This window comes from Pipistrellus kuhlii, unplaced genomic scaffold (assembly GCF_014108245.1).
Source record: "Pipistrellus kuhlii isolate mPipKuh1 unplaced genomic scaffold, mPipKuh1.p scaffold_m20_p_8, whole genome shotgun sequence".
NCBI lineage: Eukaryota > Metazoa > Chordata > Mammalia > Chiroptera > Vespertilionidae > Pipistrellus > Pipistrellus kuhlii.
This window is the reverse complement of record NW_023425584.1, coordinates 48,048,509-48,063,134: the sequence shown is the minus strand read 5'-3', so window position 1 is coordinate 48,063,134 and position 14,626 is coordinate 48,048,509. Positions and strand designations below refer to the sequence as shown.

The 14,626-nt window shown below is 36.7% G+C and overlaps 1 protein-coding gene across 2 annotated transcripts in view; it reads right to left on the bottom strand.

Annotated features, from left to right (window-relative positions):
* EDNRA (endothelin receptor type A) overlaps window positions 1–14,626 on the bottom strand; it is a 44,941-nt gene that overhangs the window by 15,533 nt on the left and 14,782 nt on the right. For both annotated transcript variants that reach the window (XM_045576431.1, XM_045576429.1), the window contains exon 3: window positions 3,141–3,268. In XM_045576431.1, the coding sequence (XP_045432387.1) occupies window positions 3,141–3,268 (128 nt within the window). The remainder of the gene's footprint in view (window positions 1–3,140; window positions 3,269–14,626) is intronic.

Below are 14,626 nucleotides of genomic sequence, written 5' to 3'. Positions count from 1 at the left end.
AAAATTTATTCATTTTAGAAATATAGGAATATACTTTTAGAAGTATACTACCTTAGCATTTAAAAAATTATTTCACTGATAAAGCTGAATTAGTGATCAAAATAGTTTTCTAAATTTCCTCAGTCTTTTTCTGACATTCCCACTTTATCTTTTTCTCAGCCCAGCCTACACTCTCTCCAATCTGGACATAGCTCTTATAATCCAGGATGGCTGGCTCTGAACCACTATTCTGTCTGCCTGCCTGATTGCCCCTAACCGCTTCTGCCTGCCAGCCTGATCACTCCCTAACCACTCCCCTGCCAGCCTGATTGCCCCTAATTGCCCTCCCCTGCTGACCTGGTCACCCTTAACTGCTGGCCTGGTGACCCCTAACTGTCCTCTTCTATAGGCCTGATTGCCCCCAACTGCCATCCCTTGCAGACCTAGTCCCTCCCAGCTGCCCTCCCTTGCAGGCCTGGTCCCCCTCAACTGTCCTCCCCTGCAGGCCTGGTCACCCCCAAGTGCCCTCCTCTGCCCAGTCACCCCTAACTGCACTCCTCTGCAGGCCTGGTCCCCTCCAACTGCAACCCCTTTCAGGCCTGGTCCCTCCAAACTTCCCTCTCCTGCTGGCCATCTTATGGCAGCCATCTCATTTCCATATGGGGGCAGCCATCTTGTGTTGGAGTGATGGTCAATTTGCATATTACATCTTTATTATATAGGATTATGGGATGAAGAATTGACATCAAATTTTGAGTTTGAGACCTATCAAAGTTGCCTTATTAACTGATATTTGCAATTTTCCCAGTTGTTTAATTATACATCATTCTGGAGGAGTTGTTAAAGGAGTTTTATCTTTTTACAGCCTCCTACTCAAGGCAACTTTTAACTGGAAGTTGAAACTGTACCCAGACCCTCTTACTGTTCTAACCTCCATTGTCTTCTACTTTAAATACAACTATTAACTTCAAAGAACAGCACTGAATTCTCCTCCCAAAACTCAAAGTTGCCACCTGCCTTGGCTGGATAGCTCAGTTGGTTTGAGCTTTGTCCCAATATAGGAAGGAAGGTTTAGATTTGAATACTCTGTCAGAATCAGCAAATGAATATGTTGGAATAACAAGTAAGTGGAATAACAAATTGAGGTCTCTCTCTCTCTCTAAAAATCAATATATATATATTAATACACACATATATTTTATATATATATGTATATATATATATTTTAAATAGGTTTAAAAATCCATCACTTATGGCATGTAAGAATATGTACTTTAATTATTGGCAATGGTTGATTATTCATATTTTGCTGGGAAAATTTATTCATTTTAGAAATATAGGAATATACTTTTAGAAGTATACTACCTTAGCATTTAAAAAATTATTTCACTGATAAAGCTGAATTAGGGATCAAAATAGTTTTCTAAAATTCCTCAATCTTTTTCTGACATTCCCACTTTATCTTTTTCTTAAGTGACTATGGATGTAAAATACAAATAAATAAGTTAGATTTGAGAAGGAATTAGTTAAAAGGTTAAACCCAGACAAGTCTAGAATGGAAATGAACAATGAAAACTTATCAACTTTTGGACAAGTCAAAAACATCTATTGTTTACCTTTCTCATTTAAAAGCTGACAGAACTTTTCTTTGATCCTATAGCATTCTGTATTAATTGAACAATCAATGAAATGATAAAGAAACTGTATAGAATCTGGATGTACAGTTACTTTCATTATCCTCCCCCCCAAACAACTCTGAAATGAGAAATAACTGATATTAAAAAAAATATATATATATAGCCGAAACCGGTTTGGCTCAATGGAAAGTGCGTCGGCTTGGGGACTGAAGGGTCCTGGGTTTGATTCCGGTCAAGGGCATGTACCTTGGTTGCGGGCATATCCCCAGTAGGGGGTGTGCAAGAGGCAGCTGATCAATGACTCTCTCTCATCGATGTTTCTAACTCTCTCTCTCTCTCCCTTCCTCTCTGTAAAAAATCAATAATAAAAAAAAAATATATATATATATATATAAAAGAAATCATGTAAAGTCTTGCTGAGCCATAATTTATCTCAGCTCATACACTAATAGCATGGATTCCCAAGTTGCAAATTGTTTTGTAACAGGTTCCAATTTCCCCTTTTTTACTCCTTGGTTTAGTAAAAGAAATAATAAGAAAGATTTTCATATTTTTAGTAGAATGCAATGCAACCAAATCAAGACTCAAAGCAAAGGTACCTTATCTTCAGGAACTAACTGTGAATGATTCATTCTCATGTGAAACATTTTGAAACAGAAATGTCAAAATAGATTCCCTACATGTAGGTCCCAAAGCTTAGAGTCAATACCAAATAAAATGTAAAAATAATAATAAAAAAAGGACCCATGAAACAAATAATGATGAGTTTATTACCCAGGAAAGAATTCCTGGATTAAAGTAGATTTTTGTGGGAATGGAATTTTAAAATAGCTTAACTTCTTGACCTAAAACTTAGTAAAATATAGGGTGTCCGCCAAAAATGTGTACACACTTTGAATAATTATTAATTCCAATGAGTTAAATCTAAAAAGAAAGAAACATCAATTGAGTTAGCAACTGTTAAATGTGTATACATTTTTTTTGGGGGGGGAGCGGCATCCTGTAGATGTTTGAATTATTTTTCTGTCTTTAAAAACAAAACAAAAAACCAAGAACATTTCACTTGATATAGAACTGATAATTTGTAATTGAATATTTAGTTAATGTTTTTTTCCATGCGTGGTGAGGATGGTATGGGTAAGGCAAACCAATACCAGAAATAGGAATCTTACTGAATTTTACTGAATCAGAAGGCAAACCTTCAGTAGGATTGTTTTCTAGAAGGGCTGTTCAATCTCTACTCCTTTTAATATGCTTTTTAATTAAAAATTTTGTTGCCACTAGGCTTCCAAATGAAGATAATTGACAAAATTCTCTATATGCAAATTGCCTAAGCCAAAGATGGCTAATAATCAGTAAATGTGAAAAGCAATTCTAAACGGTAGAGTAAAAACGTTAATATTTTAATTCACTTGAAATAACAACTATCCAGGCACCAACTCTCGATGCTTCTTGACTTCCCTTCTTATGACAAAAATGGTTTTCTAAATCTAACAAAAGAGTAAAGGAAAAGAACCACATTACCTGTCAACACTGAGAGCACAGAGATTGAGGACGGTGATCCCCACTGAAGACTTCTGCAAAAAGGGGAACAGCTTACATAGAAATATGCCAAAGTCATTGTGATCAAAAGGCCAGCGCCCAGCCAACAGCTGAAAAAAGGAGACAAAGTAGTAAGAAATGGCAGAGCTGGCATGGAATACATGGACACATACTTGTAATTATCTTCCAAATTTCTACATTTTATTATTCATTCTGCTTTTCAGTTAGCATTGTAGTCACAGAGTATACTTCTCCTTATTTTCATGTTTTAAAGACTCAGCAATCTGGAAAGGTTTGGAAAGTGATAAATATAATAACAGAAGAGATAAGCCGTTGATCTTATATGTAATAGTCATAACAACTACTTTTCGAAGCGGAGCAAAAGTGTGGGGCTTGGATGATAACTTAACAGGGAAGCAAGGCAGTCATTTCTTAGCAATTCTTGCTAAACCATAAGTAAAGCAAGTCATTTTCAGCTAGTGGCATTGGAAGATTCTATTGTCTCCTGACAAGCAGCCAAAGTTTTGAATGTGAGATTATGAAGAATACTGGGAAAATGAAATGGTTTAGGATATACTGACTTTGTCAGCTGGTTACTCAAAACCCTTTGGAACTTACCTTTTCCTCTGTTGCTGAAGGAGCTGACTGCTTCAGCACATGTGTCATAAGCGGCCTCTCTTTATTTAGGCTCAAACTTGCCTTTATCATACAGAGAAAAGTGTGTGTACTGTGATCTGTTTGTAGCATTTGTGGAAAACTGTTTTTTCATGTTGACAATTTAAAATCTTTGTTGGTATGAAAGGATGGACCCCCCCTAGTGGCTGTGCCAAGTAGAAAGAACATGAAGTCCCCGGAGTTGCTAATTGGGGTATTGCACAAGGAGAAGACTAGTTCAGCTACCTAAGAGGGGGAAGGAAGTCTTTGCTGAATATATGATGCATTTTCAAGAGTAAAAATGATATTGATTTTTTCCCAAATTTTGCTAGTGACTCAGAATTTAAACTTTCTTTACTCAGTAGGAAACACTATTCTACTAACGAGATACATTTGTCTTTTTTTCTTTGCAAAGTAGTACAAATTCTTAAGTTGAGCTTCGAATTTCTGTTCTACTTTTTCTAAAACATTATGTGAGGTTTAATTTCATGGTCAATGTGGTCATTAATGGGAGTCCATTGAAAGAGGGTGGGAAGCCAGTATCCCATAGATACAAAATCAGAACCTATGCATTTTGAAAATTGAGTAACAAAGGTTCTCTAAAATTCTATTTTTATGGCTAAGACCCTATATTGACTTAATTTCAGAAGTTATCTTTAGTCTTTTAATATATTTTCCTTTCTTCTGAATATTTTTCTAAAAGGACATTTGTCTTCAATCCAGTCCTGCCTATAGTATCTTCTTCCTCTTCCTCTAACTAGTCTTTGTTGGTGTCTTCTCAGAATTTCTATACAAACTTTTGTTCAAGGATAACTGGTGGGCTCTTCACAAAAACACTTCCTTAAACTCTTTCATTTTTCATGAAGCTAACAATTATACCATTGCTGATTGCTGGTTATTAATGCTTGATGCAAGTAAAGGCAAAACACCATTTCTGGGATGAATCACCCCTATAAAGGAAAAAAAAAAAACCCCACAAAACCTAGAAGCTCCTTTTTATAGAGTTTGGTATTTTATCCCAGAAATGTAATTCACCATTAAAGACTACAGAGATATAATTTAAATGTCTAGGGGTTGTCATAGGATATGCTTTGGAATAGTTGAACTGTTATGTTATTATTGGTTCATTCCCAGAGGCAGAGGATCCTGAAATCCACTTAGATATATTTCCCAATAAAAACATCCAATAATGAGATAAAAAAGGATGTTTCTTGCTTATCAAGGGAGACTATGAAATCCTGAGAAGTTCTAAGTGACATGTGCTAAGAAAAATGATCCAGAAAAACTCACAACTGAGCATGTATTGTTTTGAGCCCTTCCAATCTCAGTTGGATTTTTTCCTGCTTGCTTAAAATTTTAACTAGGGCTAGGTATACAGGAAGGACTGAGGGAAAGATATGTTTTGGTGAGCCCCAAAATATTATAGAATTGTATTTCTTTGACACATATAGGTATTTGTTATTTTTGTGGTTATTTTTATTTTCTCAAAGAGTGAGCATTGACTCTTTTGGGGAAATATGGACAAAGGGAAATGAAAGAACCCATTGGAGGTAAAGGTTAGATACAATCACAATGTAAACGTCCTCAACCTAAATCTGCCCCATTCTGAAAGATATATAGAGAGTAACTGTTCCAATGCAGCCAGAGAAAATTAAGCCCCTGCCTGGAGGCAACTTCTTCCCTTTCTGGTTAAATGTGGCTTCTTCAAAGAGGCTCTCCTTAACTACCAATCTCAAGTTACATAGGACCTTGGTATTCTGATACATGGAACTAATATATTGGTATTTTTATTCATGGAACCAACGTTGGAGTAATTTTACATTTAAAGTATCCTTTCTGTTCACTCTGTTTTAGCAATAGAACATATACAAAAGGAAGACGCATCAAAGAGGTATGGAGTGCAGCTCACCCATTTTTCTCTTATTAGAAGAGGCATTTTGGAACTTCTGAAAGATTACAGGGAGCGTACACTTTCTTTTATATACCAGTATGTAAAATTAAAAATTTTAAATGGTAAAAATAAGCTGTATAAAAGTATAATGAAAAGCATGTCTCCCTTCCAATCAAGGCCCCTAAACTTCCTGCCCAAAGGCAGCCACTGTTAATTGTGTTTTCTTCCAGAAATCTTCCTATGTACATACAAGCATATGCCTTTCATAAAAACAAGTGGAACCATATGGAAAACAATACCTATTAACAGTCTTTTAGGGAAGCCTAATTGAAAGGTTTAATTTTTAGAAGCACAATGATGAAACAATTTAGGCTAGGATAGAAAAAGATAAGCAACTGCTTAGGATAAACTAGATTATGGCAAAAGAATTAGTTGGTTTCATTAATGTGAACAAGCTACTACCAACTGGTTCACAGAGTTAATCTGGCACCTTAGAGCAGTCAGTTCTTATTTTTGTTATAAAAGGGTCAATAATTTCAAAGCATATAACATAGTACTTAGTATAACCAATTTTGCCCTGACAACACATTCACCTTATAATTTATTTTCTATTTAAAATTTATTTCTCAGTCTCTCAAAGTAGCATTTCCATTCTTATTGTTGAAAGAAACAATCACCTATCAATAGTTACTTGAGAAAGTGGGAGAATACTGTACTACTTAAGACCCAGGTTGAAGAGGACATGCCGCAAACTTTTCTTAAAGACCTGTCACTTTGGGCTAGGCTGGGACTGCTCAGCCTACAAGGGGTGCAGAGCAGGCACTTGAAGATGATGCCCATCCTATGGTCTAAAATGCACACAGTGCCCTCCCCTTCTTGGGATCACAGAGGAACACCACAGAGCACTCACTGAGGCAGCAGAGGGCCACCTGCAGAGAACAGATTTACTGAAGGACACTTGCCTTGGTTCTCTTACATAAGGAATTTTCCTACAGTTGAAATATAAAGTCCCTGATCATCATCTGAAAATGAAAATACTACTAACTGGCCCAAAATAATGTAGAAATGGCTGATTTGGATTGTGTCAAAATCAACATCATAAAATTGACAGGCTGATTTTTTTTTAAGCCTGTCAAAACAGATTTACAGAAGGACTTGTACCACATGATACACTGATAAGCCTCCTGTTTTTAGAAGGACTAGGCCCGAAAGCAGGATGCCCACTTTTATATTTAGCACAAAGCAATATCTACTTGGTTGGGAATTTTTAGATAAGAGCAGAGTACCTGTTTCTGTCAGTTTTCTGGAACACACCCAACAGCCAGAAAGTAAGCAGAAATGTAAGGAGCCCATGGTTGGTGTGAAATTTACACCCTAAAGCCTGTATTACTTGACTCCTGGACAAAGTGCCAGAGTTTTCACTGCACGTTGATTTATTCTAACTTTACACCCAATGCTCTAAACTTTGAAAGTTTAGCTTTTCTTGTTCTTTAGTCCATTGACATCTAAAGCTGCTCATTAAAAGGAACCTTCCAGAGTGACAGTTCCTAGCCATGGCTGTACACTAGAATGATTTAGGGAGCTATTAAAAATCCCAGTGCTTGAGCCATGGCTCTAGATCAGTGCTTCTCATCTTTGGTCCCCAGGAGACATTTGGTAATGTCTGGAGACATTTATTACAACTGGTGGTGGGGGAGAGGGAGGCTACTAACATCTATAGGGTAGAGGTCAGTGATACTGTTAAACATCTTGTAATGCATAGGACATGTCTGCCAACAAATAATAATCCAGTCCAAAATGTCAGTAGTAATGTGGTTGAAAACCATATTGTAGATCAATTAAATCACAATCTTTGGGGTTGGGACAAAAGCCTCAGTAGTTTTTCAAGTTCCCAGGTGACTCCTGTGTGTGGCCAGAGCTGAGAGTCATTGCTTTAGCACAGTGATTCTCAAGCTTTAGAAGCACGAGGATCATTTAGAAGAATCATTAAACCAGATTGTTAGGCCCTAACCCCAGAGTTCTGAGGTGGAGCCTGATATTTGCATTTCTCTCTCACACATACACAAAAAAAAGGTACAGGTGACCTAACCCTAATGTTGCAGTCCAATGTCCCAGGCCTCACCAGTGTGACACTACAAAATAAGGCTGTTCTTTCCCAAATTCAACTTAAATTGTGAACTCATAAGATTTAGGTTCAAGTACAAGATTTTCCTGTTACTAATTGTGTGACCTTGGACAAGCCATTTTCCCACTCTAAGTATCATTCCTATATTTGTTATTGGGATGGTTCTTATATCTGCCACCTGATTGATGAGCATTTAGGAGGCTCGGATGGCAAAATGCTCATGAAAGAATTCTGCAAACTGAATGTACATCATACAAATGTTAGTTATTTTGCACTGCTATGATTTATAATCATAAACTGAAATGTACCATTTAGACATGATTTAATGAATAAAAAGATAATATAAATACGTTTCCCCTCTTTATCCATTCCAGATGTTAATACCCCTTGCCATTTAATGTTGTTACTTGGACATTATTTTTCAGGTTGGCATGACATCCTAATAATGGGATAAATGAAACCAGTGGCACATTTTTCTCTGTGTTTATTTTCCCTCCACCCTGTCTGGTGAGACTGAGGGATTCTCCTCCTCCCCAAAGTCTAATTCCACCCATCCTAGACAGGAATGAGGGATTTATGAGTACAGTCTGTAATAGCTGAGGACCTGAAAGTAAATAAAAGGTTCTCTTTCCCTCAATATGAATTATTGTAGGGTCATGTGGAAGTGGACATGATGGACCAGAGGCCAGTCTTAAAAAAAGGAGGGTTTGAGGTTTTCTTTTTGCTGGGGTCAGAACTGGGATATAGAAGTTGGTATATCATCAAATTAAAAACATCTTCCGACAGCACAGACTGAGATCATTATAAGCCTGTGACATCAGGACAGGTCTTAATAATGAGAATATGCTCGATGGATGTTGCAAATTTAAAATAAAATACAATAAGATAAATAAATCACTGGATGTTGCTGAGAATAGATTTTGATCTTTCATTATGCTTTAGTTGCTTCAGGATTGAGGACTAGAACATTCATAGAAATAAATAAAACCTGTGGCTGCTACCCTATCCACACACTTTTTCCTGTGATAGACTCCTCCTGCCTCCTGACCAGCCCAGGCAGTTAGAGTGGGTGACAGACACAGAGCAGAGCAGGAACTCCACAAGTCTTCCCAGCTCTGGCATGAGGTTCCCAGGGACCTGGGGAGGTAGAGGAGCACTCTGTTTTCATTGCTGCGAGTGGCCTGGTTTACTAGTTAAGTGTGGGCCATGAAGCTTGACTCTCTGGGTCAGATAGAAGGCTCTACTATGTCCTGACCCTGTGACCTTGGCATATTGGTGAACCTCACTGCTTCTCAGCTTTCTCCTCTAGAAAACAAAAAATATGGTAGCTACCTCAGAGGATTACTGTGGGCAACAGAAGAGACAATCCATAGAAAGGGCTTAGGTGAAGTAAGTATCTGGAAATGTGAGCTATTTGCATGGCCCATAGTTATCAGTCTCTACTTTAAAAAATTATTTTTATTGATTTCAAAAAGGAAGAGAGAGAAACATCAATAATGAGAGAGAATCATTTATCAGCCGCCCACCTCCCACCCCCAGGGATTGAGCTGGTACCCAGGCATGTGCCCTGACTAGGAATCTAATTGTGATCTCCTACTTCATAGGTCAATGCTCAACCACTGAGCCATGCTGGCCAGGCTATCAGTCTTTACTTTTTTGTTCTGTTTTGCAATGAGGTTGTGAAGGAGGATCAGCCAGGTCATCGTGCAGGGTGATGATAGACCACAGAAGAATAAAAGCCCCCATTGTCTCTTTTAAAAAAATATATTTCTGTATTGATTTCAGAGAGGAAGGGAGAAGAAGAGAGAGATAGAAACATCAATGATGAGAGAGAATCATTGATCGGCTGCCTCCTGCACAACCCCTATTGGGGATCGAGCCCGCAACCCAGAATCGAATCTAGGATCCCTCAGTCTGCAGGCTGATGCTTTTCCACTGTCAAGCTGGCCAGGGCAAAGCCCCCATTCTTGACAAAATGTCTACCTTGAAGATAAACATCAATGACAGTTCCCAAGGAAGCTGTCTAACAGTATTCTGTGTGGGCACAACAAAAGGAGAAGGTGTTGTGTCACAATGACAAAGAGCCCAGGCTCTGGAGCCCACTGCTTTGTGCCCTGGCATGACTTAGGCAAGTTCACTGTGCCTCAGTGAAAACTGGAGCTAAAAAGAGAACCCATGTCATGTGATGTGAGTATGAAATGAACTAATTCATTCAAAGCACTCCTGGCCCTCACATATCAGATCATAAAGGTTAGTTCCTATAAGAGATGGTTCCTGTTACTCAGCACTTAGTTTGGAAAACATGAAACTATTGCTATTACAGTGTTTCCCCGAAAATAAGACATCCTCCGAAAATAAGACCTAGCACATGGAAAGATAAGACATCCCCTGAAAATAAGACCTAGCGCAGCGTTGGGAGAAAAAATTAATATAAGACACTGTCTTATTTTCAGGGAAACAGGGTATTTGCTACCCATATTGTTCACTGATGAATATTCAGTGCTTCAGTTGTTGCTGAAACCTTAACTTTTAGAATCTTAAACACATAAATGTTAATAATAACCAGGAGGAGAGGAGGGGGGAAAAAAGAGGAAAATACTTTTTAAAGTCAGAGTTCCAAAGCCACGAAGGTTTTATTCCTTAGAAGAAAGATGATTCACCCAAGTTATGGGATGATTATCCCCAACAGCCTCTGTCATCTGAAGGCTGGGAGGACAAGAACATTTCTTAATTTTGATCACTCTGTGTAAGGATGCTGATCTGGATGCAAGGACTTGAGACTTCTACTTATTTTACATGCATAAAACCTAAGGATCACTGGACGGAGAAGAATTCAACTTTGCTAAAGTAGATAAACTAGAAATACTCAATATCAAAATTATACAGGTTAGTTCCAAATATACATCTCCATGCCTTAAAATTTCATTCATAATGGAGAGAAGATTTATGTTAGAAAGAATGAATCCGGCTTTTCCTGAATTGAAAAAAGATTTCACACCTATGTCATGATTGGAGCCTTACATTTTCTTGAAAGAGTGTGCAAGCATAATTATGGAAAATAAGTGCTCTGACCTGGACACACAAGAAGGCCCGCCATCTAATGAAAAAGTTTTATTGTTTATTTTAATTAGCAGTCTCATGGTAGTACATGCTAGTACTCATCTGAAAGAACCATGCAGGCAAGAACAAAGTGGAATTAAACAAAACAAACTAGCAGCAATCCCTACATAGAGATTTAGGTAGTAGCCCCAAAAACTTACCAGGAAGGTGGTAATAAGTAGGAAAAAGGGAAAACCAATGGCATATTTGAAAGCAGGCAGCTTCTTTAATGTATACAGTCTTAAGATCTGGAGTTAATTCTGCATTGTAAAGTATGTCATGTGGTCATGATTATCCTGTGTGTAGATGGAAACAATGACCGAACAAAGATATGGTATGCAGCATGAGAAAACGATACCATATGTAACTTTCTTGGGGGAAAAAAGAGTGCAATTGATGAAGCTGATGTGTTACAGTAAATAAGGTTGGGGTGATTTTGAATGTTTAATAACAGAAACTCATTAGAAAATAAACAATTCCCAATAGCTGAGGCATAAAGTGAAATGGCAAGACATACTCAAGATGTCTGAGTTACCAGTCATGTTATGATGCGTCACATAATAACGAGGTGCATTTCAACAATGCATCCGTTAAAGTTTTAGAAGCCTTGGTTGTTTTCTAGAAAAAAATGTTACATGTGGTCTAGAGAGTTATTAAAAGTACAAAAGTTTTATTTAATGTGAAAGGGGGAGGATGGGACATATTGAAGGGAAAGTTAGAAATTCTGGCTTCCAGCTCTAACCCTATTGAAAAATCTTTGGGCTTTGCCAAATAAGAAATGTTGGGCTAGAACTAGATTATTTTTAAATTCTGTGCTAGCTCTTACATTGCCTGATTTTTTTTCACATCAGAATTCCAGTATGTAACTGGTTTCTCTGAAACTTTTATTAACTCCATTTATCCCTAACCTAACCTAACCTAACCTAATCTAACCTAATCATAATCCTTCCCTTCATTTTTTATAGTTAACTTTAATTTCCCCATTTTTCTGTTATTCTTCCCATTATTAAGTGTTTTAGTGCCTTTTGCCTTTTTCTTTTACCCCAAAGGATTTAGGATGTCAGAACCTGAGGAATCCCACAGACTGAAGCCTTAAGACTATTTATTTACTTTGCAATGTATGAATAGTATTTTAGTACTCTTCAGGGAAAAAGCTAAAATATATAGTAAATTTGCCCTCTGTGCTGTAAGCTTCATATTTTAAATATGATCTTAAAGATATGTAAAATGCAGGAAAAAAATAGTAGCTAAGTGGCTAATTTACCTTCCAGTCAAGGGTCCATTATAAATAATAATGTAAAATTAAGGCTTTTAAAATAGTTTTGAAAATTAGTTTGATATTGCCTTATGTGTTAGTTATGATCATTTGGAAATGAGATAACATGAACTGTACTAGTAAAGAACAATAGATTTTAACCTAGTTTTTCTTCTAGTCTTGATATTTGATACATGCTACACCTCCAGTGTAAGAATTTTGTTTATTTTTAGTGCTAGTAGAACAAAAATAAAACCGTAAATATTTGGGGTCTAATGTAATTAGCCTACAGTGAGCTGGTATTCCTTTCTTAGAAACTTGAATACTCAGAAAGACTTGTACCATTTCCTTGAGATTAGAGCCAATGTTTTATTTTATTTTCAATTTTTCTTAAGGGCCTGGTATGTCATTCCACATGCAGCAGTTGCCTAAATCAGTGGTTGGCATACTGTGGCTCACAAGCTACATGCGGCTCGTGAGCTGCAGTTTGCCTCTCTGTTGACTAATGAGTTTGCCAATCACTGGGGTAGGGGCTTAATCACAAGGAACAACAACAGCCTGTAATTATTGGAATCGAGAGTCTAGGTCAATGGTCAGCAAACTCACAGGTCAACAGAGCCACAGTTTGCCGACCACTGGCCTAAGTACTATTGACTGTTATGACCATCAGTCATTTAAGTAAATGTTAACATCTGTCTGATAAACAACATTTATCTTAGATTTTTTAAAATTATAGCATTTCAGACTTGCACAGGTGCTTAGACATAATCTAGCTCTCTAAGTGTTGTCTGTAGACTCCCTGGGATCTCTGAGAACCTTTCATGGGGTCTGCAAGATCAAGATATCATTAAGAGATTATTGCCTTTTTTACTGGTTGACATGTGTACTATTGGTGCAAAAGCAATGGTGGCTAAAACTGCTGGTGCCTTAGCATGAATCAAGACAATGGCGCCAAACTAGTCTAGTAGTCACTGTATTCTTCACCATCATACACACTCAGTAAAAATAAAATAAATAAATAAATAAATAAATAAATAAATAAATAAATAAATAAATAAATAAATTGAGGGATTATGAGTAAGGGTGAGGAGTTCACCTAGGTCACAGGATGGAAGAGCAATATGCAAACATCCATTGCATTTATATATACAAGCAATGAAAAATCCAAAAATAAAATTAAAAGATAATTCCATTCAAAATAGCAAAAGAAAAAAATCCCTAAAAAAGTTTAGCAAAAGAAGTGTAAGAAAGTAAAGAAGATCTCAACAAATTTTTATGAATTAATATTGTCAAATGGAAATTTTCTCCAGATTTATCTAAAGGTTCAACACATTTCCTATTATAGTCAAGGAAATTAACAAGTTGATCTTAAAGTTTACATAGAAATGCAAAGACTTAAAATTTCCCAAACCACTTTTAAAATAGAGAACAAAGTATGGCTTAAGTACCTGTTTAAGAACTTACTAAAACCCACAGTAATCAAGACAGGATGGTGTTGGCAAAACAACAAAGAGATCAGTGGAACAGAGAAGAAAGTTCAGAAATAAACCCTTAAACATGTATTGTTAGTTGAGTTTTGACAAAGGTGCCAAGGTAATTCAACCAGGAAAGAATGGCCATTTAAACAAATGACATTGGAATAATTGGATATGTCTATGCAAAAAAAATGACTTAGATGCTTGGCTCACATCCTACACAAATTCAAACTGATTATAGATCTAAAAGTAATAGCTCAAATAAAAATTGTTAAAGAAAAGATGGGAGAATTTTTGTGTAATCTTGATTTGGAAAAGATTTCATAAATATGATACCAGCAACATGATCCATAAAAGAAAAGTTTGATAAATTGGATTTAATCAAAATTAAGAACTTTTGCCCTTTAAAAACACACCATTAAGAAAAGGAAAAGCCAGAGTGGAAAAAATGTTTGCAAATTATATATATGATGAAGAATTTTTGTCCAAAATACCTAAAGAACCCCTACAGCCCAGCATGCGTGGCTCAGTGGTTGAGCATAGACTTATGAACCATGGAGTCACAGTTTAATTCCCAGTGAGAGCACGTGCCCAGGTTGTGGCTTGATCCCAACATGGGCATGCAGGAGGCAGTCAATCAATGATCCCCTCTCATTATTGATGTTTCTATCTCTCTCTCCCTCTCCCTTCTTCTCTGAAATCAATAAAAAATATATTTAAAAAAGAACCCCTACAATTGAGAAATATAAAGGCTAAAATATTTAAATAGACAGTTCACCAAAGTAGATACACAAATAGCTAAGAACATGGAAATTAAAAATGCATAGGGGAATATCATTAAGGGAATACAAATGATATTTTAATAGGAATTGCATTGAATTTATAGATTGCTTTGGATAGTATGGCTGTTTTAATGATGTTAATTCTACCAATCCATGAACACAGTATATTTTTTCACTGTTCATATTC